The 27,914-nt window shown below is 40.1% G+C and overlaps 1 protein-coding gene across 1 annotated transcript in view; it reads left to right on the top strand.

The window, feature by feature from the left end:
- grik4 (glutamate receptor, ionotropic, kainate 4) overlaps nucleotides 1-27,914 on the top strand; it is a 272,241-nt gene that overhangs the window by 182,869 nt on the left and 61,458 nt on the right. Inside the window, 3 exon segments of the mRNA XM_029446271.1 lie at nucleotides 2,629-2,794; nucleotides 10,069-10,247; nucleotides 13,421-13,474. Of these exon segments, the coding sequence (XP_029302131.1) occupies nucleotides 2,629-2,794; nucleotides 10,069-10,247; nucleotides 13,421-13,474 (399 nt within the window).

The following is a 27,914-nucleotide window of genomic DNA, read 5'->3' as shown; positions in this document are numbered from 1 at the left end:
ATGTTAATGAAATGTTTCGAGTAAACATGATTTTTGGATTAGGGTTTCTGCTGAAATATTTGTGTGAGTGAAGGATGCATGCTGTGGAATTTGATGATGAATCAAGACTCGTAGCCAAGCAATTCCCCAAGTTGCTGGCTTTGGAAGCAATAGGGTCCAATGGGCCAATAGGATGGAGAAGGTGTGTGTGTGTGTGTGTGTGTGTGTGTGTGTGAGTGTGTGTGTGTGTGTGTGTGTGTGTGTGTGTGTGTGTGTGTGTGTGTGTGTGCATTTGTGTAAGCTGCTTCCTAAGCCCCCTGCTGCCTCAGATACAGCCTATCGAAGCGTGTCAGGTTTCTAAGTGAAAGAGGTCGGCAGCACCAGTCTGCAGTGCTGAAAAGGAAGGAAAGAACGTATGGGAAAAGGGGTCAAGTGGGAAAAAAAGAGTAAACAATCTGAGGTACGCAGAGAAACAGGAGGGAAAGAGACAGAAATGAGAAAAAGGTAGTGAGAGATTGTACAAATGCAACAGGGAAGATGAAGGACACACCTGAAGAGGGGCAAATTTCCCCAGTGTGGTGAATGGTTATTACCCAGGTTTTGGAACTCCTTCAGAGGTCTGAATGGCGTTCCAGCAGGGGCTGTCAGTAGTGGCTGTGCCTCTATCCATCCAGACACCAAGGGACTCCATTACACCCTGATGGTCAGGGATGGAAAACCAATCGAGGGGATATGGGGACGAGTGGGAAGGCTATGTATTGGTGCTGGGAACCACAGAGACAGGCAATCTGCCATGATGAAGAGCCTCCCTTCCCTGTCCCTCCTCTCAGACCCAGCATGTCCTCCCGAATCCCCTTCAAGCCCCACTGCGCTCTACTGCAATGCCTTGGCAGCTGACCGACCCCGACACCTGCCACACTTATTCTCACTCTACCCAGGCCTCACTGTAAGCCCAGGCAGCATGTATCCGTTCACATCATCACATGGAGAACAGAAGCTCAGATGGATATCATTGGAGGAAACTGGATGGGAGACATGTTTGAATTGGTTTGCAAGTAATTCATGATTTTCCTGAAGTTTAGCAGATTTGTAGGTGGCTCTAGTCCGGATTTGTTGCTGTTCTCGGGAAATGTTGAAGGCTGCAAGGTTAGCTGCAGAGACGAGCCTGTGCTAGACATACATGTTAGTGCAGAGAGGGTGGTATGATAAATTCATTAGGGCCGGCTAAGGAATACAGATATTTATATAGCAACTGCAAATCTATACCGTGAAAATACGGCAATCTATCTCACTGAAGATTGTATGCCTCACAGTGAGGCAATCTGACTAATGGCAACACACCTTATTACATGTTATTAATATATTTAGTGTCATTTTAAGTGTATTTTTTATTATTAACATGTTAGAATATTTTCAGGCAATCTGTTCTTAAGTTTGAAGTATAGGACTGTGTTACTTTTTCTATTGTATTACCGGCGGCACATTAGATTTTTAACAGTCACTGCAAATGTAGGACTCACAGCTTAAAAGGGGTTTGAGGCTGTTCACATCCATTGTGGGTAAATGGTGTAGAAAGATTTAGCGGCTTTACACACAGTTCCAAAAATGTAGAACAATGCTGCAGAACAATGAGTCTCCACACATGCATACATTACATGTTCACGGCCAAACAATGACCTCAGTCCAACATGGTTCAGTTTTCATTCAGTTGCTGATGTCTGTTGGTCGTGCAATGACAAATGATATAACATAAATGATTAAAGATGATACCTTTATTTACTTATTTAAGTATATGTTTGGCCAATTCTGTTCATCTGATATTGATGTTATTAGTAATTAGAAGTCTCTGTAACCTCATTGTCATCGTTTTATTGATTACGCTAATTATGATATATCTAACACAGTGCTTAAAAAGTACAGCTAACAGTTTGTGTCTGACTTTCCTATGAACAGGAAATGTTTCTGTTTGGTCATCATATTAATATCAGTAATGAAATGTTCTTGTTCATTTTCTTATGTTATACTATGTTTCCTGCCCAGGGACTGCAGATGTAAAGTAGCTTATATCTAACTCTGGTACAACTGAGAAGCTGTGCACTGTCTCTGTCAAATGAAATAAAAAGATATATAAGATATTTTGGGATAACCTGCTGTGACATTATGTGTGAGTGTGCATGTGTTGTAAAGGTATCACCTGAAACTCACAGCTGAGCTGTTCCACAGTGAGCCGGGTGAACAAATGTTTTGTCACAGAGGGTGAGGGGGTGTTGTACTAAAGATTTCTCTAACAAGGTTTTGCTCGTGTGGCTGGAACAAAAATACGTTTTATAGATCTATACTTGTACATGAGCTTCAGTGCCAAATATGTGTATTGAATATGCACATTGCCACAGACCCCTGGGTCATTCTTGCTTGTAATTTATTATAACAGATTAAGCCCATTTCTACAAAGCTATTCTTTCATGTGGCTGTCTTCTTGCATTGTGCTATTTTTATTCTGCAGTTCACACTCACTTTTTCTCTTGGTGTGATCTCTTTTACGGTTGTCCTTTCTGCAGACGTCTGCTGTCTTTTTTAACATGAATGTGAAATGTCAAGTGTGAATGATTAAAATGCAACAGGTAGTCTGATATCAGCCTCTCTGTGCAGGTGCCCTATGTCAAGGTGGCTCCAGAAGACATTCTGAAGGTTCACTTCCCCCGGTTCACCACTCTGGATCTGAGGCCAACCAACACCGACATCAGCCTGGCTGTCGCCGGCCTTCTCAACTTCTTTAACAGCACCACCTCCTGCCTCATCTGTGCACAGGCTGACTGTGAGTACAGGGTTCACACCTTCACAGCAAGATACACAATCACACAGAGAATCTGCCAACAAAGTGCAAACATTTTTGTTTAATGTCTGCTATCCTTTAACACGTGTTAGCACACATACGTTTCTCGCACGCACACTGTGTTCTGACAACAGATGCGTTGCTTATCAACATCTCACCTTGTGACACGCTCCCTTCTGAAGCAGCTGCTGCACCCCACAGCTAGCACTCCCTCGCATCAACGTGCCTGGCATCTGCATCACAAAATAAATCATGTTTACTGTGGAATCTTTTCTCATTTGCATTGACGTCATCATCCTTAAATAAAAAATAATGATTGAGCACGTTACACTGTGTCACTGTATAATCTGTCTTCAACCTTGTGATGTCTGCAAGACTCTGTGTACACTCAACTCAACAAATCTTTAAGACAGACAAAAAAGAATGAGGATGAAGTTCGCAGTTGTATCCACAAGTGTTCTGACCGCCTCCTTGTCAAAGGCGCTCGTTAGATTCTGAAGATACTAAACTGAATGACCTTAAAAAAAAGCTTGAAAATCTCCTTGAGAGAAGTTATTTTCGTAAATAGAGAGGAAGATTAAATCATGGCCTGTTCCCACCCTCTTGCAGTCCAGCAAGCAGTAATTACAACTCCCTAGACAAAGGCACCATGACCCTGAGTGGCACCCGCTAACCTTTTTCCTAATCAGCACCATGCTTTGAAGAAAGGAAATAGGCTTGAGACATCAACCATGTCTCAGACAGCCCAGAGATGGCAATGAGCCACTGTGAACCGCCCACCCGCCTATCTCTGTTCTCAGTTCTTCTGCCTTCAACTTCCTCTTTCACTGGCCTCCTTTCATTCATAACCTTTAAGAAGAGATTTGTCACTCAAAGTTCTGTGTATTAAACCAAAACATAAGTGTTTATAGAGCTTTAAATGGCTAAGAAATGTACAATGAATGAATGCAAATGTGAGGCTATTTGGCCATTTGATTATCAGACGTTACGTTTTAGTACGTTTAATTTAACGTACGAAACAAAAACACAATACATCTAATCGTAGTTTAAACCAACCCCACTACATAACTCATTATAACGGCAAGGGTTAAAATATATCATTACTTGTTTTTCCTTCTTGGTGTTTCTGTACATGTCAGTCATTCTTCCAATTCAGGGCACAGATCATGTTTCTGTGACGTTTATTCCATCGAGAGTTGATTAAAACAGCTCTGGCGAGAAAAGAGATAAGTAGTCAACCTTTTAGGCACCCTTTGACTTTAATATTAGCGAGTTTGGAGAAAAGAAACTCATTTTAACATTACTTTTATTGTTCCCTCTAGATGTGTGTGGGTGTGCAGGTTGGTGGGGAAGTTCTTATTCTGTGTCACTAGGCTAAGAGAGGACTGGAAAGGAAATTAAATGAAATGAAAATAAATGAAATGAGGGGAGATGAGAGGTAGATAGACCACACCAAGGGGAGTCCGAAATGAGGGAGGGGAGGAGAGGACATGAGAGGATGCTCTTCGGCAGATGTGGGAGAGGTGAAATGTAGTGATTGGGGTGAGGAAAGGGAAGGACGTAACCACACTAGAATTTTACATTAACAAGAGGGAGACAGTCCAGGAAATGACGCGGCTGTATTGATTGCACTCTCTCATGTGACCCTCGTTCATTCAATAGAAAATGGAGCAAATGGCAGCATGCCTGGATTTGTGTGTGTGTGTGTGTGTGTGTGCTGGTATCCGTGTATGTGTGTGTGTGTGTGTGTGTGTGTGTGTGTGTGTGTGTGTGTGTGTGTGTGTGTATGCTTGTATCCGTGTATGTGTGTGTAAAGGTCTGTGTTCAGCAATAGCATCAGCTGAAACCCATTCCACTTTGGCTCCGTCTAGCCCAGCCCCACCCATCCCCGTTAGCTCACGCAGCCAGTTGGTCGATTGGCAGCCTGCTGTCGGTGGCTCGTCCACATGTGGCGGCCTCATTAATCACCCAAGCCCCTGACAGCCTAATAGAGCATGGCCAATTCTTGAATATTTTCCAGCCATGGTTGAGGAGGCAGGAGTCGAGGTGGAGCTGTGCCCACAGGCACATTACACAACAGGACGGACGTTAATATAGCGAACCTGCACTATAGATGTGTGTGCAGTGAGCAGCCCAGAACACCGTCCATGTGGTTGAATTTTTAGACCTGCCGGGTGGCCCCACTTGTTGTGTGGCTGTGGCCTTTGGTAAATGAAAGGAGACGCGATTAAAAAATGCACACACAGGGCTCGCCTGCATGCACACGCACACTGTGCAAACCTTACACATTCACATGCATGCCCTTCCTGCTCTCACACACGCTGTGCTACAGCATTATTTGGTGCAGCTGTCAGTAAGCTGAAAGAGAACATCCCATAAACTCTGAATTTTGACTGGAGCTGCAGTGCAGGTACAGGATTTCCTAAGTTCAACAAAACAGCAGGCCTCAAATGCTTTGCGGAACATTTTTTCACCTTTGAAAGGCACAGTTGGAGAGCAAGGTTTGCCATTTCAGCTCACTGCATCGTTCCACTGCAGCTACAATAGAAAACAACACTTTGACTACTTGTATCAGGGTTCCACTATAAACTTTTTTTTTTAAATGTTATACAGTGTGCCTTATTCTGATGATTGAATGTCCATGTCATCTAATGAATTACGATTACTCACTGTTGACCTACTGTGTCTACATCACTAATCTGTAATCAGCGTTAGTCAGATGGAAGAGACATCTCAATGACTTGTGAGCAGGACTGTATCAGTGATTTAAGTATGATGGGAACTCAGTAATTGCAGGGGATGGTCTTAATACTACATAATTACTTCAAAAATGTTAATTATGTCTTGGCTTGTTGGTCTTGGTGATGGTGCGAGAAGCAGCAGCTCGCCGTAGTTGTAAAAGCTTCTCATTGAACAGATGGAGGGCAGTTGCTGCTTTTTAAAGAAAAATAATTGTTGACCCAGTAAAATTAGATTTTGGATTTGTGGAGAGCAAGTGGGGTTTTTGTGCATTGCAGTATTTCTCTTTGCTGGAGTAAAATGCAATGCTTATTCTTTTTATTTCATTAAAAAATGACGAAGGATCAATGAAATGTGGACCTTTCCATCCAAAAACACATCAAGATGCATCTCCTGATAATCATAAACAGTATTCTAGATGTAACTGTCACGTGACTATACAGGTTTATACAGAAAATGCTAATTAATGTGAGTTTCCATTCACTATGGTTATGCGAATATTAGGAGCTGGGCACATTAAGATGAACAGCTGGTGGTGCTAATTCTCCAGTCAGGTGCCATTAAACCATCGGAGAAGGACAGGGAACAACAAGAAAACAGAATTAAAAGAGCGGCAATAAGACCTTGAACGGTAAAAAAACAATGTAGAAAATATGATATTACGCTCTCCTCATCTGGACGTAAAAGCTACATGATTTATTCACCAAGTCTGCATGGTTTTTTTTTTCCTGCTCTTTTGGCATTTACACTCAAAAATGCCTATAAAAAAAGATGGATGGAAACCTACTTTGTGACATACTGGATTTAAATCCAGCAGGGAGCTGTCATCCCTTTATGTCTCTCCCATGATTTATCTTATTCTTACCTGTCCTTTTAAGACTAAATAAAAAGTCAGAGACTTCAAATAGAAGTATCCCTTTGCAACACACTCTACAGGGGGCATTTTTCCAACATAACAAGTTCACATGAACTCTGCTATCTTTGCCTTTTTGCCATTTTTCTCATTTCTCGTCTACAATGGTTGGTTTTTTTTTGCTATTGAGCACTTACACTCGCCACAAGGTAATATCACACTCAAGCTGGAAAATCTACAAAAAAAGCTTTCTGCAAGAATAAGTCATTTGTGCCGCATGAATATGAATGTTGTGTGCAGAGAGACCATGAATGATCAGCAGGAGCACATGAGATCAGCACCATCACGTGTGACAGGTGGATTATAGTCAGTATTGATGGTTGTACTTGTTATTTGGGTTAATGGGAATGGGAATATGTTCAGACATACAGTACTTTGAATATTTTACATTTTAAAGTGATGCCCAGTCATAAAACTAGGTCTTACACTCTGCTGAAGGCTAAATGATAAGTCATCATAATGTATGGCTGTCATTAATGCGTTTGGGTCGGTGTTAAAAGCTTCCTCTTTCATTATACATTATTCACCTACGCCCGTCAAGGAATTCATATTACGCTCGTGTAATATATTCACAGGTTAATGTTTTTATACTACTGGGGCCTCTGTGTGGTGACAGTACTTGCTTTTGTGTGTCCATAAAATAAATGTGTGTGTGCACGTGTGTGTGTGTGTGTGTGTGTGTGCGTGTGTAGGATTTTGCAGGCACCCTGTTGTGACAGTATGTGAAAGGTAAATGAGCGCCGGATGTCAGGCCTCACCTTTATCTGTGCGCCTGAGAGAGAGTCAGAGCCATGTGTCATCCATGCCAATGAGTTAGCACACGAGTTAATACTTCAATACTTGTGAGGATCCACTTTGACATGATGACTTCCCTAGATTCAAACCGTAACTTAAATTTAGAACGTACACGTTCCTTAAAGTAATAACCCGTAAAGAGTAACTTAACACCCGGCCTGATGGGTGTGTGTGACGGGGTGTACACTACTGCAGTAATGTGTGGAATTAAACCAATAAATATTCTTTAAACCCAATATCACTATGAAGCTGCATGTTCTTTTATTGGGTCCCACGTTGTATTTTTCTCTTGCACGCTGGTGACACAATCCACATTCCTGCCAGTCTTCCACCGATCTATTCCTCTGAGCTTGAAGTGGTGGTAATGTCCCAGAAACACAGCAATGCTCCAGCAAAGGCAGGAAAAACTGCAAGATACGAAACATGAATGTAAACAATACAGGATTTAAAATACATGAAGAATTAACTTTGCAAGTGATTTTTGAGAATGGAAATACATTCAACACAGTTGTTGGACCTCAAGGATACATAACTTTCTTTTTCTATAAGAAAACTACGCAGAGCACCTCTCAGTTATCTTCAGTCCAGGTTTCTGTTGGTAATAGCTGCATCTTCTGTGGCTGCTTCACAGTAAAAGCCATCCTGTAGTTTGTCAGTTGAATGCTTTTGATTTGAAGCGGCAGCAGTAAAAGAACATTTGGTTTGCATTTGCAATAACTTATCACAGTGTGGATGCCATCAGTTTACTGTGAGGCAGATGTGGCTTAGATACAATTACAAACCCAAATGTCAGAGTACTTACATGGATTGTTTCCTGTCAATCTCGCGTGTGTGTGCGTGTGAGTGAGTGCGTGTGTGTGTGGTGTGTGTGTGTGTGTGTGTGTGTGTGTGTGTGGTAAATTGGATCCTGCACAGGATTTGCTGATTCCATTAGTAACAATGTATTATATAAAGATATGTAAATGCAAAATGTAAATACATTGAATGGGTATCGTTGAGAAATGGCTACCATACATTGTATCAAACACGGGATTTGATTAAATGGAAATATAAAAACCTTTTTTAAATGTCGTCATTTTCAAGGACTTAAACTTGGTCCTCAAAAAGACAAGTAAAATCACACAGAGCACCTCAAAGTCTATGGAAAAGAAAAGACCTGTACGTTAGAGGACAACACACACACACACACACACACACATACACACACACACACACACACACACACACACACACACACACACACATTAATGTTTTTTTCTTTGCACAGGGTTTTGTACATGTCTAACTTCAGAAGATAATTTGTTTTCATTCAGCTGCATGTTTTTCATTTGATTGAAGCTGCTTTACCAGAGTAGTGAGGGAACAACATGACTGCTGTAAAGTACTCTAGTGAAAAAAAACAATCTGACTCCTTTTTTATATCCTGTGCAGCCAAAACACCTAAAATTTGCTTTTCTTGTGTGTGTCCCTCAATTTGCTTGTGAATGTGTGTGTGTTGTTTAGCCAGCTAGATTTAGTACAATGTCTAATGTCATGAACAAGAAGCGGCAAGAAGCTGTAGAGAGTGGATGCAGGAGGCAGGAAAGGAGGGCGATTTAGCAAAAGCTATTTCAAGCTCATCAAAGTTATTCCGCGTTATACTACAGAGGAAGCCGATCTGACAGGTCGGAGACACAGCCAGGCGAGCGAGGAGCAGCCAGAAGTGATGTCTCATGAGTGCACAGACACAGGTAGCCAGGTACAGCAAGACAAACACACACGGTGATATACTGCTGTACAGACAGGCTGAAAGACAGTAAGTGAGACATAATTATAGAAGCCATTAGAGATGATGATGGTGTCTGGGGCAGTACTGTAGCTTTTGTTAATGTGCTGTGAAGAAGTTTAAAGAGTCAGCTTGATAACTTGAAATTGTTGCACCAAAATTGGTCTCCGTGTGACGGAGAGTGCCATTTCATTATTACTTTATAATAGTCATAGCAGATGGAGGCTCAGCTAATGCAGGTCCTTCCCCGCAAAGTTACGTCCTTCTCATATGACTCTCCTTGCCAACATCGAGAAATGTTACATAAGTGTGATGAGATCTGCCAAATTGCCAAGGTCAGGCCAATGTAACTATCACCCCAACATGCCATGGTTTATTACTCTGAGACTCATTCAGGTTGTATTTTGTTCCCTGTGGCACACCTCACAAATGAGTCTCTTATATGGAATATTAGTCCAATAACATCTCAGGGTCTGCTTACATATGGATGCCGAGTGACTGGTGAAATGCTGCTGGGAGTGCTTTGATTAGGTCGGCCATGCTTTAATTAGGGCAAATACCTCTTACCTGGCTAGAGTCAAACGGTCTATTACCATGGGATCGAGCACAAGAGAAGTTGCTGAAACGTCCCTTTGTGTTCGATGGCTTTACAATAATTGTAAAGGTAATTAGTCCACGTGTTCCGCACGGAAAACCTTTTTATGGATTCACTGTGTGTGTCAAATGTGGCAGAAAACTAACAAGAGGCACATTTGTTTGTAGTTGGTGATAGTGTAAGTTCATTCTACATTAACAACATGATTCTCTAAATGCCCTTCACTCTCCCTTAACTTCTTTGCTATGTGTTTTATCAACTTAAAGAAAAAATACTATTATATACTACACTATATTACTGCATACCATTGTGAGAGTCTTCCCTTTCATTACAAGTAACAATTAATTTTCTTTTTTGTGTGTGTGTGTGTGTGTGTGTATGTGTGTGTGTGTGTGTGTGTGTGTGTGTGTGTGTGTGTGTGTGTGTGTGTGTGTGTGTCTTACCGGCAGGCTTATTGAACCTGGAGCAACTCCTCAGGCAGTTCCTCATCTCCAAGGAGACTTTGTCAGTGCGCATGCTTGATGACAGCAACGACCCGACCCCGCTCCTGAAGGAGATACGAGATGACAAGACTGCCACTATTATAGTCGATGCCAACGCCACCATGTCACATATAATTTTGGAACGGGTTAGTATGGTTCACATGCTCGCTGTGTTATTCATGCACTGATAACCTGTCTTTATTCTATGTCTACAGTCTTTGCTTTATATCGACAGAAAGTTCCCCAGATCCACATTTATTTAACTCTTATATATCTCATAGAGGAAAAGTAAGTGAAAAACGCTGGCGGCAAAAAAGGTTTCAGGGCTAAAAATAATTGTGTATATGGGGAGAAGGATTTCTTTAACTGGGAGAAGAAGTTGGGTAGTCTTCAGTTTTAATCTGTAAAGGTAGAGATTGTATTCCCAGCACACAAAGAGTGCAATGCATAAAATGTAAATACCTTTTACCCCCACCACAATCCCTCTGCTGTCTTGAATCAGAAGACGGATTTTGTGAATTTATGCACTTTTGGCAGTGGGCACATCTTTTCTAAGACAGAGTTTTTAGAATCTAGAGTCTGCTCCAAAATAAAAGACAAAAGAATTGAGGCAATTTGTCAAACAAACCTTTTACATCAAATGATATGGATGAGATTGTTGAATCAAGTTGTGTTAAACGATTAATCTCCCATAAGTGAGAATTCTGCACAGTTAAGTGGATTAGTGTGAGTAAGGACGGACTCGTAAAACGAAGGAGCCCCTTTGTCTACTTTCTAATACAGTGTTTGTGGATTAATAGAAGCTGTTTTGAAAGTCATTGAAGCAAATCAGGTGGACTGATTATTTCATGTCCTTCTCATCTATTATCCATCTGTTGACATATAAATATAAAGGTATTATCCAAAGTCAAAGTTCATCATGTGAGAGAAACAACTTTCCCACAACTTTAGTGGGCATTATTTCCGTCTGTATCGTTACCGTCTGACCTGTATGTGTTAATTGCACATACGTATAATTACCGTCTCAGAACATTATTAACACCTTGGACACTTTGACTCCAACACAATGCAGAAGCTTCTCCTGATTGGTGACTTGTGTTTGTAAAGAGCCCTGACGGCATCAATAACGGTGATTGTTGGAGCCGAGGAAGCGAGGGTGTTTGGCAACAGCATTTGGCCTCTTGGTGATTAATACACACCTCCATTATTTCTAGAAGACGATGGATGGATGGTTAGAGTGGAGGTGACATAAACAGGAGACATCAGGGGGTTTGTAGAAGAAGAGATGTTTCTCTTGCTTCTCCCTCGTTCTCTCCGCTATAGTCTCACTCTGGATCTCACAGTAGTCTTCGGTCTCAATCTCTCAACTGTTCACGCCGCCATCAGTGGTCATCCAGTCACTATGGCAACCCCCGGCACCCCTGGGCCACGGAGTAGCGGGAGCCCACAGTGGGATGTCTTTCTTCCTCTCGTCCTCTCGTCCTCTCTTCCCCTTCTCCCTCTGTCTGTCTCTTCAGGTTCAACATGGAGCTCTCTCTCTCGTTCTCTGCCCAAGAGCAGACTATTTCACTTTGTTTCCTCACACCTCCCTCCTCGTGTGGTCTTGTACACCCATCCCTCTATCTCTCACTCTTTTGTCTCCTTTATGTGTCACGTTGTCTGTCAAGAGACAATACTGCAGCAGGGTGGTGGAAAGTTGGCAGTCTCACCTCTCGTGGAGTGCCGAGTTGCCAAACATATCAAAGCTGTGCGCCGGCGTACATGCCATTCTCAGATGATGATAAGAGTGCCCAGCTTGTCCAAAGGGACGGTCTCGTCCTTTGTCATGCAAGACATTCCTCGTTATTTGTCTGTTTACATCTTGCATCTCGCAGCATCTCATTCTCTGAGGTTTTTGCATTCCGAGGGGTTTAGGTCAGCAGTGTTGGCATTCTGAATGTAATCTCGTTCAGTCAGCCCTCCACTGCTGTGAGCAGCTATAGAGAACCAGAGTCGGATAGATAGTGAGCGCAGTATATGGGGGCAGTGCAAACTGCGTGCACTCTGACCAAAAGCTGCAGTAAAACAACAAGGAGATCAAAAATTGGGGGGAAAAATCAGGGGAGCTTATTTCAAACGCAGTGGAAGGAAATGAAAAGGACATTTTTCACCAGCTGCTTGTTTTGGTTGTAGTGCGTCTTCTGATGTGGGAAGCAGGCAAAGGCTATTAAGGTTATAATGTCAGTTTTTCTTTGGTAAGTTATTAAAGGCATAGGTCACACAAGGAAAAGATGCAGTGTTTTGAAATATTACTTGGCACATGAAGGTACTGTTAAAAATCTCAACCACCTTGTACCATTAGCAAGCTTTACTTGCCTTGTGTAACCCTGCAGGGTAGATTCTAACAACCATGATAATTAGCTTAAATAGTCATCATTCTAGTAGTTTCAGTACGCTAACTATACTCAAAGGAGGATTCAGAGTTTAATAATGAAAATTGTGGTTGGTAGTTTTTGCTTTATAAGTCATGCCTTTGTACTTCTTCCTGTTTTCTTATTTATGCTCCTGCAGAACACTTAAGATGAATATTCAACAACTGAGTGATATACACACCTAATGGCACACAAAGGTTACACTTTTTTTCAGATATTACAGCTCTGTTATTAAACTCTTTCTGATGCTACACAACCTTAGAATAATGTTAGTGTTCATTCTCACAAAGTAGTCCACTCAAGGTTTAATGATGATTTGCGTAAAAATGCTTTTGATCAAAGAGGACGTTCTTTAAAAAGGTTTGGTTTGATATACTGTATATATATATATATATATATATCCCCTTGACATCGCATCATGATTAAACAGAAGCCTATAGTTCGATGATTTTCTCTTTTTCTAATGACTTTAATGAAATGAAACTATGAAAAGTTCACCCTGTCCTTCACAACTGCTCCTCACTGTGACTTTGATTTAATCAAATTGTAAGACAGCGTGTCGAGCAGCATACTAATGCACTTCAGAAATTAATTGCTCCATTGAGAGCCATCGTCTGATAAGGATACGTCTGGTCTTATCAAGATGTGGATTTGATCTGACTGCTGCGGAGTGGAGCTTCAGTTACACTGAATCCCTGACCTCTCAACTTCTCTCCCCGCCCCCTTTATTCTTGACTCTCTCTGCATTCAGTTTTGTCCCCCCCCCTCTCTCTCCTTCGTTTCTCTGACCTCCATTGTTTTGTTCAAACTACAATCCTTGAATTTCTGTTTTGTGCCTTTTGTACCTTCTTTCTCTTACATTTGTCTTTATCTTTCCCCTTGTGTCCCTCTTGTCTTTTGTTCTGCAGGCATCAGAGCTGGGGATGCTGTCAGTCTACTACACTTACATCTTCACCTCTCTGGTAAGTGGTAAGGAAATGGAGGATGGTGTGAGTGTTGTGAGGCAATTTAGATTTCACACGTGCGGGAGCACATCAGTAGTCTAATGCTGTGCTCCTGTAGTGTATTAAAATAGTGCACTTTAATTGGTGCTTCTCACTTGAATGATTGATTGAATGGATAGAGTTAAGCAGACAGGAGTTAAGACAGAGGAATTATAGCATAGCTTCATTATAGCATAGCCGATTTTCTCCCTCACTGCATGTGACTGCAAATTAGAGGCATACAGAGTGTGGTGGCTATAATGGCTCCAGTCACTGCTTGTTGGCCCTCGCTAGTTGAAGTGCACTCCTGGCCCAAAATAATTCATAATAATGATTATTGTAATCGCTACAAGTGCTATTGTTGTTGTTGCTGCTGCAGTTTTTCTTATAATAATAATTGCCAAGTTCCCATTGAATGAGAGATGAAGTCATCGTCCTCAGAGTCAACATTTATTTCTGTCAATGAGTTGATGAGGACACATCCTTCCTCTGCACCTTTTTACATTTCTGTATGTACTTCTATTTTTTAATTATTATTTTGCAGGTAATTTACTCAGTAGTTAAGCTGAGTCAGCTTATACTGTATACCATTACATTACATTACAGTTCATTTAGCTGACTCTTCTGTCCAAAGCGACTTACAATAAGTGCAAACAATCATGTGGATACAACTCCGAACAGCAAGAATCTTGTAACTACATTAGCTTCAAATAAGCCAAACCAATTTAAGTGCTACATAAAGAGAACATAATGTGTTTTTTTTAGTATAACGTTTTCTTCTTAATTTGTTAATTAGCATTGCATCTTGCAACTGTTTGTTTTGGGCCCTTGTAATGTGGGTTTAGGGTCATTTCCATCATATTGCATTACATAGTTGTCACCGTTGCTTAAAGCCTTGTGTTAACTGTGGTTAGTTAGACTTAATGGAGCTTGGTAAGTGATGCTTCATAGTGGATGTTGCATATTGCTTACAATAACAATGTCCTCAAAATAGGCGACAGGTAGAAAATGAGCTGAGAGAGGAAGCTAAAGGGAATGTTTCTCTTGCAAAGTTGCTTTCAAAGCAGTAGCAGGCCAACAGCAGAATGATTATGAGTGAATATAACGGCTACTTCCTAAATGTTGAATCCCCAGTTATGCACCTTTGTTAATGTTGGAAGTGTTTTTGTGGACTATAACGCTTTCATTCTGTTAATTAACGCCGAAGGAGAAGTGCAGCAATAAGTTAGAATTTTCTGCGAAACTTGTTCCTGTTTCCCAGGTAGGTAGAAATGATTTGTAACATGTCAACATGTCACAGGAGTCACATGACTTTACTTATTGGCTGTAGGTATTCTCTGGCCGCAATTCATCGCCAAAAGTTAAACTACTACAACTTTATTTTGGTCACACTTTACGGCGGTTAGGGTTAGGGTTAGAGTTAGGGTTAGGGTTAGAGTTAGAGTTAGGGTTAGGGTTAGGGTTAGGGTTAGGGTAGCTTTCCGTAGACATTGCCGGGCATCTCGCTGTAGGCTGCGCTTTGCCACTTCTCTGAAGTGTTTTTGGCCTAAATGCCACATTAATAGTATATTTTACAGTGTTTTACATATTATTGTGAATGATCTACTGTGTCAACATTAGGATGCAGATTGGGGACAGATCAGTTTGAAATGAGTCACTGCTGTTTAAACTGCCTGTGCACGTCCTGGAAATTAAAGGGATTGACCCAAAATTTGAGAGTAATGGTATTTAGGCACATAGAGGCTAAGGGATCGGTGGGAGTTATTTTAAGATCGTAAAGATAGGGGCTTGGGAAACATTTTTATGCAATAGTAAACTTACCAGATAGCTGCTCCCTAATGGAAATTAATGAGGTTTGAAACACTTTGCTCTAATAGCACTGTAGAGATTATTCATATCAAGCTGATTTATGACTCATTAAGAGTAGGTTGCTGCCATCTTCATGTTTTCCTCCTCAGCCCTTGACATAGTCACTACTCCAATTGTAGCTCTTCTCCCTTTTCTGCTTGTCTTTGCTTTTCTTTTATGTCTATAACTAAGTAAGCTCCATCATCACTCTACTCTAGTGTTTGCTGGAGGGCAAAGCATAGCACACAGATTCATTGTAGATACGAGATGATGCCCCTTCATCCCCCCCCATCCCGTTACCATCACCACCATTTTCTTAAAATCCTGCCATTGCTCAGTGTCGGCATCGTTAATAGCTTCAGCTAACATCCTTAAAATGGTCAGAAGTGCGCCCCCGGCAGCCTGGAACATAATGCAGAAGCTGTGAGTGGGAAAATATAAGCGTTGTTGTCTCCTTAGTTGTTGTAATAAGTGATTCATCCTATTTATTGTGTTTTTTAAATGGCTCTGCTGCTTGTGCATCATGCCTACCACACACACACACACACACACACACACACACACACACACACACACACACACACACACACACACATGCAGAAGTACTCCCAAACACAAGAAAGGATAGGACAAAGTTTTATTAGTTTCTGTTCAGTTCATTGTTTGTTCATTTTTACAGACTCACTGTGATAGTACATCTCTTAAAATGGCAATAATACATTGGATGCTTGGGTCACATTTTCTTCCTCTCATTAAAGTACACTCAGCACATTTCATGAGACTGTTCTGTCCAGAGAAATGACAGCATCGGCCATTTGTTCAAACACCTTAAAACAACTAAGAACATTCGGTGCCAAAGCAGGACGCAATAAAATCTGACTGTTATATTCTTGTACAGACCCCGTTTGGCTGCAAGCTTGCATACTTGGACAAGCAAGACCGAGGTTAGATAGATGCTCAATTGTTTGTATTTTCACAGATACAAGAGAAAAGGCTTTAAGTGATGAGCATTAAGAAGTGTAGCTTCCAGAACTGGCTTCCATTAAGTGTTGAAATACTGTAAGTGGGGCTTTTTTATTTAACCTGTAACCTCACAAAATAATGCAGTATGAAATGTTCCATTGGCCTTGAAGTAACACTCAATTACTACTGTACAAAAGTTTGGATTTGCCTGCCACAAAAGCTTCGGTACAGTCAGATGGCTCAGAGGACTACTCGTTATCTTTGAATGGTATTTTCATGCCTTTGGGTTGTAGAAAGTTTCTTTTTACAAATAGATGTTGTTTGTACGTTTGCAAAAAGAAAAGTCCTGTTTTGTACATGGAGAACAAAACGCTGTACAATGTTCAACCACACTGAAAACTAAAAGTGCACAAAGCTATACTGTAGATAGAAAAACGGCTTTTCCACCGTTGTGGTTCAATAATAATCTTGGGTCACTTGCGCTTTTCTGGACTTGAAAACAAATTCAAAATCAAAGTGGTATGCAACACTTTTAGGACATCAACTGATTTGAAGTTTAAAAAAATTAACAATTTTGTGGCCAAAACATTTCAAATGCTAATAATATGTTTGGTGTCTGAATTGTACTGTTTGTATCTATATTAAAATATCCATCATTGAAATTTAACAGGTGATTCCAAACTTTTGAATGGCAGCGAAGGTTTCAGTAAGCGAGAACTAGATAGCTAGCTTTCATTAGAGCAGACGAACACGCTGTTTCATCCATTCCTTACAATTAACTTAGCAGTTTTGGTTTGAGGAAAGCTAACACCATCCATGTGTTATAAGTAAGTGTTATTACAGACATTTAAACTTCTTATAGAAACTGCCGTAGTGGATGCGGGAATTTGCCAAAATGCCGAATGACAAACTTTAGGAACAGCAGATCATAAAAAAGTCACGCTCCGTTTTTGAAAAGCTTAAATAGGCTTTTTTCTAATGCACTGACAAATTACTCGGTTTTTTTCTTTTAAGATCTTTAGCACTTCAGTCAAGTTTGGAATATAATTTTATAAAAGGAAGCAAGATGGACGATAAAGGTCACTAATCTTTCTATGTGTGTGTGTGCACTGTTAATAGTAGCGGGTGCTCCAGTCCACATATTTCCATTATCTCAGGGAGCAAATAGCATTTCTGAAGTCTATTTGAAAGTTATGCTTCCTCCTTTTCCTCTGAAAAAGCTTTTACATTTGGCAACCTGTGACCTGATACATTCACTTCTTACTAACAGTCTTTTTAATGAACATGATTACTTTAAACTATATAAGGACTGTGGTCCGAAAAAAATATGTTTTGCACCACTTAAAAGAAATATGGATTTAAATATGTCTGTGATGTTCAGAAGAATGCAGACTGAGCAGCTAACTGCACGTGTTTATCTCACGCTTACAATATGACAAGCTTACATTACAGAAAGGAAGCAGTAATTATATGTACATGTTTGTGGTGTCTTTAAGAGCCAGTGCTGAGTGTTTACTGTAAGATGATTGTTTGTGCTTTGACATCAGTTTGTCTTTATTAAGCTTCACAGAGTTTCTGCACGGAGACAGCTTTCCATTGACATGGATAATTAAAGTGTTGTTCAAGTAGCTTTTCAGGATACTAAATGTTATGTTTCCTCTCAGGAACTTCCTTAAGGTAGGCCAGGGGTCGGGAACCTTTTTGGCTGGGAGAGCCATAAAAGCCAAATATGTTTTTAATATATTTCCTTGAGAGCCATATAAATTTGAATGCAACTTTATGCGTGCATTTTTTTAATATAACACGTCTCCGAGTACTAATAGAGGTATCAGTGTTTCATTGAACAGGAGCTCTTTTATTAAATAAACTAAACGCTTACGTTATTTATCTCATTTATGTGCACGTTTCAGTGTTTACTGCACGGGTGTCAAACTCAAGGCAATTATATCCGTCTCGCGAGAAAATATCATATGTCTGTCATACCTGGCCCGCCGGTTTTGGAAATTAAATCAATGCATGGCACAACCACGGGGAAAGACATTTGAGGAATAATCTAAATGTGTGAATGAAATGAAAGTTTTTGGAAAGCAAAGAGAAAGACACCACAGATCTCTGGGACGATGTGAGCTGGACTGTTTGTGCGACATAACGAAGCCTCTCACTGTTAAACCTGCAGCTTCAGGGCCGTGTGATCACGCACATGTGTGTTGCCGAGCTGCCTGTGGGAGACTCAGATACAGAAGGAAACTTTGGTCACTACGTGTTTCCAAACACTGACAAACATCTCCACCGCTGTGTTCCCGACAGCATTCTGCTGATCAACTGAGCGCATTTGCCGACTTTGCAGCTCAGAAATGAAAATTAACTGCTCAGCAACCCGTCTGCAGTTGACTTAAATATGTTCCATATCTTTTTGCACTTTATGTGTACCCTGTTCAATAAATGTGGACCGTGTTTAGCCCTCGACGTAGTCCCAGTTTTTAATGTTGGCCCTCTCTGTGAATGAGTTTGACCCCCCGGTCTACTGCTTGCTTTGCGCAGTTTCTCCTCTGCTCGGTTTCGCGACGGGCAGGGTTCCGCCCTCTACATACACACACACACACACACACACACACACACACACACACACGCACGCACACACGTGTGTGTGTAAGTGTGTGCGCTGTGCAGTCAGAGACAGAGCGGAGGAAAGGAGAGGGGAGAACTAAAAACAAATCCGCTGCTAAATGTTTTACTTTAAAATGACACAGTATAATTATTTATTACTTGTTAATCATGTTAAAAAATGTCAGCTCAAAATTGTCTACGAGCCATATCGCGTTATCGAAAGAGCCATATATGGCTCGCGAGCCATAGGTTCCCGACCCCTGAGGTAGGCTATCAATCCTTTTTCTAAAGCAGTTTTGTGTAGTGTAGTGACTACATGTACTGTTCAAGGACAGTAGGTTGTATTTATAATTGATATGCATTATATTATATGTATGTAGACATTGTGACAAGAGAGCGAGACATAGCACATAAAGCTCAGAGGTGCTAGTCTTAACTTTTAACTCTGCTGTCGCTGGGAACATTTTACAGAGATTGATTTGCTAGTGCCAAAAAGTTCATTGCTCATGATGTCTTCTCCATAAATCTGAATCATGCTGTCTGTAATTCAAACTAGTTTTGCCTACGGCAGCCTCTAACCAACTAGATGCAGAATTGGTACCAACACGAAGATGATTTATCCCTTTACGTTTGTTATCATTAACAACAACACTTATGTATGTACAGTATGTCTTTGTGGGCACGAGGTTTGATCTTCTTATGGCACGTAATTAAACTCATACAGGAAATAAAAGCTACAGTTTGAGGTTCAGATTAGATTCACTGACCATGGAAAACTATGTGTGTTGAGTGAGAACTTTCACTTTGGATTATGATCAAAGGAGCATTGAATCCATCTAAATTGGTGTCAAGAGTTTTCAGTTTGGCTCTGGTTATAATAACACGATGGAACAAGTGAGAGTTAACTGAAAAGGTTTGCAGTTTTGTTGTTCATTTGAAAATCAATGATGATTTGGGGTCTAGCATGTATGATACATGTGTCAAATGTTTCAAATATTCTACCAGAAGAAACAAAAAAGAAGTTCCTGAATGCCAGAAATGGTTTCATGTACATGTTACTTTATCGACTGTAGTTCCAAGTCTAATAATATTCTCACATTTCTGCTTTTTTTGTTGTAGTTTAATTCAGGCTGTGTGTTTGTCTTTGCCCATTGTTAGGATGTACTCAAGTGAGTGTGGCATTAATACAATATATAAATAAAGAACATCAATGTAACTGTGTTGAAATGTAGTTCATCCTGATTGAAACAACTTAATTACCTATCTTCCAAACAGGACTTTTATCTGTTATACGATATAAATACGGTGACATGCTGGCACAATTTGCTCAAAATACATAATATAACACTATCTTTAATCTGATTTAAGATCTGTGTTTCCTGTCATCCCTCCCTCGCTCAATCTCTTACCCAGCTCTCCTAACCAATGGAGGGGAAAGAACAAGGTTTTAGAATAGTCTAAATATAAAATTAGGACTTTCACAAAAGATTAGAAACACTTTCGACATGGGAAAACAGAAATCTGTTTGCTTCACAAATGATGACATATTGTTAGCAGTTTCTGTTCACACCAAAGGCTTCAAAGGTTTCGAAGATCAAACAAACATATGGTTATATTTATAATACATGAAAATGACATACAGTGTATCTTTTTGAAAAAAACTTCTGAAGAATTTAAACTGTAACTGGTAATAATAAATAATGCATCATTGCTAAAAGTGATGATACATATATGGGCTTCTTAAAAGGGGCAAGATTAATTATGCATGTATTAACATTAGATAACATACTATGTTATTGCTAGTGTTATACAACTCCATTGCAGTTAGTAATCTGAATTGAATCACAATTACCTTGCAGGTTTTTTTAAGGCTTAAAACATTCAATAATCATATCTATTCCATTCTTTCTGCGTCCACCCGCTCGTCCTTTTCTCTTCTCTTCCTTGTCTCCCTCTATTTTTCTCAAAACGTTCCTTTCGTCTGTCTCCCTCCTCTGCTGACACTTCATTTATCTCTCGTCCTGACATCCCTGACTAACGATCTGCCAGACTGCTCCCCTGCCTAATCTGTTTCCCCTGAATCATCTCAAGACGCTCATCAACGTTCTCACGCAGCTACCCGTCTCCAGTCAGGGTTTTTGTCATGCCCACTTATAGATTTGACTGCTTTCAGTCTTCATTTCGCTTGTTTGTTTATTCTGTTATAAATTGACGTTATTAATCTGGAGTGAGAAGTTAGGGGAGGAAAAAGAAGTAGAAATGCCCCTTGTCTTCCACCACAACCCAGCAGAAGTATTGCACTGCATTCTAGTGCTTGCGGTCTCGTGTTTCAAACTATATATATATAGTATAACATAGCTATAGGAGTTGTTTCCATCCTCTCTTTCTCTCATGCTGGTTGTGCTGGTCCGTTCGTGTTTGTTACTAATGTATGGCAACAGTCCATTTATTATTAAGGTATCTATGGAGAAGACGGATGTAAAAGAATAGCACTTTAGTGACCATCATTAGAGCTAATGATCTTCAGTGGACGCTGCCCAGGGCGAGTTTTTTTTGTTTGCTTGTCCGTTCATTAAAATCCATATGATTCAGATAGTTTTGCATAGCAGCGGTCTCCCGTGTGTCCTTCGCTACATTAATTCTGTTCTATGATTTCCGAGGCACTGGTCCTGGGTAATGTAATGCGTAATTTAGAAGCAAGTTAGTTGATGGTGCTGATCAGAATTAGACACGCAGGTTATGGGGAGGAAAAGGAGCACGCAGATTGCATCAAACATTGTTTCTTTTATTCCGTGTGATAAAGCTTCCAGCACTGGTCTATTTTCCTCTCTCCCCATTAAGTCCACTTAATACCAGCCGTTAATATCCCTGGCTTTAATTGCAAGATCTAATAGACATGTTGGCCCTTGGGTAACAGTGAACAGAGAGATTAAAAGAAAAACATGCTTCACAGAAGAGCACGGAAACTGAACAGCTCCACGGGGCTTTCACGGCTTCTCTCTGTAAGGTAGCCGACAACATGCAGCTCCCTCAGCTTTAATTTAATGTTACACTCACACGAGAGTCACACACATGTACTCGTTTGATGGATGCATGCACACAAACAATCAAAACAAACAGCTTGCACACACTCAAGCAGGCACACACACGTTAGCACTCAGTCCCTGCTCCATGGCTTCCATCTAAGTGATTTGTATCCCGCTATCGAAGCTACTCGGCAGGTTTGAATAAATCACACCAGGTTGGCAGTGACTCATCATATGTTGACGGGATGCCTAATGTCATTTGAAGGTTAGGTGAGCGAGGGATCGGGCTTACCAGTGCCTAGCATGGCACACTTTCACTGATGTCATTTTGAGTCTTGATGAAAGCGTTAATATCTTTCTTTCTCACTTTCTCACACACACACACACACACACACACACACACACACACACACACACACACACACACACACACACACACACTTGCGTCCACACAAAAACAGTCAAACACACGCTTTGACACACAGTGCCGGCTGACATATTATTCCTCTCTGCAAAGTGGGGGCCATCAGTTCAAACCCATCCCCCCCACCCCCACCCGTCCGTCTGTTTGTTTTGTTCTTCATGTTCCATTTCCCCTCCACACACCAGTGATCCCTCTTGTCACTGCAGTCATTGTCACGCATTCCTTGCCTGAAGAGCTGCCAGTGCTTCCTGACTGTCACACACACACACACACACACACACATATGAATGATAAGACAAATGAATAAACTCATGTACATGCTTACCCATATTAATTCCCCATAGTCTCCCCCCCACTCGTAGATTCACACCGTTGTAACATCTTGGCCTGCTTATCTACCTGCCTGTCCGTCTGCTTCCCGGATATAAGCTGTGTATTGTTTTGTCTTCTCGTGTCATCACCCCGAGACGGTGATTCAGAAACACTTTATTCACATTTTAACACTGGATAAGTCATCATTGAAACAGTACATACAAAAACACATTAATTTAAAATCATCTTTCGTTCTCTCGGTTCATATTAGTCAGAGCTGATTGGCAGGTTTGTATAAAAGGCTGATGAGGGGAGTTAGGTTTTTACTTCTGAAGCATGGCTGATGCTGTTATTCACGAGTTAATCCCTATTCTTTCCTAGACACTGCCGTGCTCCCCCCCCCATTTGTTCTTGGCCAGTTGGGGTTCTGGGCTCGACATGCTCCACGCTTCTAATTATTCCTCCCAACACTGTTAAATGATAAAATGCTTTATAATTGAATGTGCCACTGAAGAACAGATGAAATGTATGCCTGCCTCCCCGACCTGCACAAACATCATTTAAAAATGTTCTCTGTCTCTTTTCATATATATATATATATATATATATATATATATATATACGTATCTATATATATATATATATATATATATATATATATATATATACGTATCTATATATATATATATATATATATATATATATATATATATATATATACGTATATATATATATATATATATATATTTCTCGCTGGGTTGAAATAAATATTATCTAGGCAATACAGAATTCAATTTCACAAGTGTATTGTTACGGTAAAGTTTCTTGTCCCATATCTGGGAATGTGAATGAATGGAAGGAACATCCCTTTTTTTATCCACTTCAAATCAACGTTTCCCTCCATCTCCAGTGTGCTCTGTGGTACAGAAGATTTATAAATCCCTCATAAAAAAAAGTCTTGTCAGTCAAACTGCTTTAGCGGGCAGCCACTATGACTGTGAAAATGATTGGGATTTAATTAATTCCCCTCCACAGCTTATGTATAGTTCATATTTCCCTGTTTAGACACAGAGTTTGAGAATCAATCAACTGAGTAATAGAAAAGGTAATAGGTTACGTGGACGGTAACAACAGAGAGCTGCATCAAGCCAGAATATAAACTGTCATTATTATGTCACAACAAGCGTGTTTGTCCAAATAATGTCAGCGTGCTACTCATTTGTGATGCAAAGATGCCAAATTACTTCACTAATAATAGTACAGTTTATGTCGTAGAGAGCAGTATGAATGCTTGTTGTTGCCATAAACAACTTATTTTGAGATTTAATCATTCTAATGTTAGTTTCTGATTGAAGTATTTTTAAGACCAAGTTGATCTACAGCAAACTGAAGGAAACTGTAGCACTGTTATTATCCTAGATTAGGATTTATACTTGACACAAGAGGTTAACGTCCAGTCTACAGTTTTACAGTTTTACAGTTCTGCTCTGCTGCTGACCCTGTGCTTCACCTGGCAAGGTTGTTAATCCGTTTACAAAACACCCTTGAATTCATCCCTCGCTGGTGAACCAACATGTCAAAACAGCAGTTACCTTACTAATTTCCACACATACTGTACATACAACATATTCATCTGCAATGTTTATGCAATTTTCCATATCGGCCTTGTGTGGTACCAAGAGTGTTATCAGTTTATCTGTTCTTTCATGTGGTTATTCAGTAGTGCTGCAGTTTCCATGTGTGAAAAGAGCTTTAAAAACAATTCTGAAACTTCTGTGATATGAAGGCTGAGTAAGACGCTCCATTGACACTTCCAATCAGTTCATTATGCTCCATATCAGATTGCACAGACGATTAATAATCTGAGTCTCATTCATCTCTTAATCATTTATTTATTGTCTTATATTGAAGCCTGCTTTATTAAAACATCCTTTCTCTATTGTGGGACCAGCCACGCAGACATCCGCTCCAGTCATCTTTTCATTGCACATTGTTTGATATGTCATAAAAAAATAGAAAAAGACTATTTATGTTCCCTGCATGCGTTAGCACTCAAAGTAAATACATGTAAACGTTTTATAAGTAGTCACTTTAATTCTTCTTCTTTTTAAAGCATACTTTTTGTCACCTATTTTACAAAAAAAAGAAATTTCTCTTTTAAGCCTTGTACTTTGACTTTGCCATTTTCTCACACAAAAAGAGATGAATGACAAATGCATTGGTGTGCATTTCAGTCTTAATGAAGGGCATTCATAAATCATATATGTCTAAATGTGAGGGTTAACAGGTTTGGTACGTGAGGTGTCTTCATGCTCAAACAATCATAAATTGATCGGGATTCCGAAAGGGAAAGAAAACTAGAAAGCATTTGGATCTTTAATGAGCACTGACATTAATGGAAACCAAAGCCAGCCAAAGCTGTGTTTGGCTGCATTATGATAGTGGAGTTGGTAGAGTCTGTGTGAGAGACTCAACGACCTGGCTAGTTTAATATGTGAGTCAGACCTCCTGGCCTTATCCCTCCAAACATAAGTTTCCAACGATATTAAAACACACTCTAAGAAGGCTTGTTTACCATAAATTATAAGACTTGAAGTTCCCCGGTCTCTTTTTATCTTTACAGATTAGCCAGACGGCAGCTGGATGTTTCTGTAAATGAAAGTAAACAATTTAGTGTAGTGTTCCTCCTCTCAGACTCAGGCCTTTGTATGTGTGAGGAGTTCTGGCGTATTGATTACTCTGTGTCAGCCCTATTACTACAAGCTCTGCCTCTGAGCCCAATGTCTGGATGACTCAGTGTTGACAATTGTATTACAGCCTATTATCTTCCAAATCCCAGGGCTTGAGTCACAGTTTACTGTAGGGTCTTCTTGGGAAAGTTGAAATTGCTTGCTGACTTCATACCTTACTTCCTTTCTATGCTCTATAACTTTCTTCCCGACGTCATCCCACTGATCCCAGGTTCACCTGTTATTTCTGTTACTTCCTCTCTTCCATTTTCTTTACCGCTTACCTACTATATTTCCACGTCTTTCTTCTTCCTCTTTCTGTTGCTGTCCTTTGTTTCTCCTTCTCCTTACTCATCTATCTTGAACCTGCCATATCCTGTATGATAAACTGGACACTTGCCAACACAAATTCACCAATCAAGTCAAGAATCATTTTGCTTTTCATAACCACTTCATATGAAATTGATCAAAAACCTTACATGCCTGCTTTGCTAACAGCGCTTCAATTAAGTGGGAATCTCTCACTATTACGCTACTAAAATAGCAGCATCTTTGTGTTTCGCAAAGACACAGATGCTCCAGTGAGTGCAGATGCACTACTTAACACTAATGAGCTTGTTCCTTTCTAATTAAATAAAAATAAAGTCACATTTTGTAAAGACTGTGAGCATTTTTGTTCACTTTGTTAATTAGTTTTCATCTGTGAATCAGCACCAGAAATCCCAAGTGGCTATTGGTCGGTGACTCCACTTACCCTGATGTCACGCCTCTTACCATCAAAGTATGCCTAATTCAAGTGTGTGTGTTCATGTGTTTTTAAACCCACATGTGCGATTGTATTTTTAACACATTTAGCACCTAACAGAGAGTCATTAGTGATATTTGGAGCAGACGTCATGTCCTTGTCTTGGCGGTTTTAATCAGCCTGGTGGAGGTTTTATTTTAATAAAGCACATAACTGTTATTGTATTCTGAATATCACCAGCAAATCCAGACAGGAAGATCAATGCTGAGATCAAGCTGAGCTGATCCTGTCTGTACTTTCTCTTTGTTTTGTCATACAACCATGTGGAGTCTGTTATTATTAATAGTTTAATGAGATACTTAAGAATAGTTGGACACTTACCTTTATTGCCTTTGCATTATGTTAATGAAGATGCACCTTTAGGGGATACTTCTTCATACTAAGGTTCTGTGCTGCAGATGAATTGTTACTTTTTCTGTATTGTTATCACAATATGAGTGTGATATCCTAAAAACACTCACACATTCCTTTCAAATAACTCACTGACACACTGAGTAATAAGTAAATCTAAATCATTTTTAAACAGCACTTCACAGGCCACTGAGCAGCTACACAGGATTACTAAAATATCCTCCATTAAACATGCTAATACTAAGCAGAAAACAGAAACAAAAGGCTTATTCAAAACCAAATCTGAATAAAGCAGCATAATCTCCATCTTGCTGGTACAAAAGTGAGCCCCTGTCACCATCAATTCACCAACTACAGAGCTGAGCCAGTAAGGCTGAATCACCTTTGCTAGTCAGCATAGATTAAAAGCGGTCCGAGTTTGTTTTGATCAGGGAGTTCAAAATCCTGTGAGCTGCTTTCCATTTGCATCTCTCTCTCTCTCTCTCTCTCTTCTCTCTCTCTCTCTCTCTCTCTCTCTCTCTCTCTCTCTCTCTCTCTCTCTCTCTCTCTCTCTCTCTCTCTCTCTCTCTCAGAAATAAAAGGAAATGTGTGATATTAAATTATAGTAAACTATACTGGCACTTAGAGAGTGCAGACCTCCACCAAGGCCAAAGGTGCATTCACATGCTCCTCTGTAGTCCAAATTCCCAGAGTTGGGAAGTCATTCTTCCAACTTTGGTCTGTTCATGAGCTTTAAGTTGTATTGTAGAAACAACATGGACACTAGAAAAAAGATGTGTTGTATTGTGTAGCTCTGAGTGATTAACAACACATTGATATCTGTTTTCGAGTTGTTGTAACAACTTGAGGGGAGCATTCACTGTGAATTTTCAGACACTACATCAACACTACATCTTCACTCTATCTTGCAATGTCAATGAAAATGAAACGTAATCTGTGTAGCCGCGCCGTGATTTGGATCGGCTACAAAATTGAATGGTTGAATTGTTCTTCCTTGGCCCATGCTTCGTCCTTCCACCAAGTTTCATGAAAATCGGGCAAGTAGTCTTTTCCATAAGCCCAAAAACATAACCCCCTTGGGGGGAGGCGATAACATGAAATCTGCCAAATCTTAACATGACCGTTAGAAGCCGTACATGAGCATTACGCTATCCAGACATTTCCTGTATATCGTACTCCTATATATATATGTATATATATATAAATATATATATATATATATATATATATATATATATATATATATATATATATATATATATATACTCCTATTCATCATTTACCTCCTCCCCCTGGGCACAATCCTCCATCACCATGGCATCCACTTTCACTGCTATGCTGACGACACGCAAGT

This window comes from Cottoperca gobio, chromosome 13 (assembly GCF_900634415.1).
Source record: "Cottoperca gobio chromosome 13, fCotGob3.1, whole genome shotgun sequence".
Lineage (NCBI taxonomy): Eukaryota > Metazoa > Chordata > Actinopteri > Perciformes > Bovichtidae > Cottoperca > Cottoperca gobio.
The sequence above is the reverse complement of the archived record's forward strand: the minus strand, read 5'-3'. Positions and strand labels throughout refer to the sequence as shown.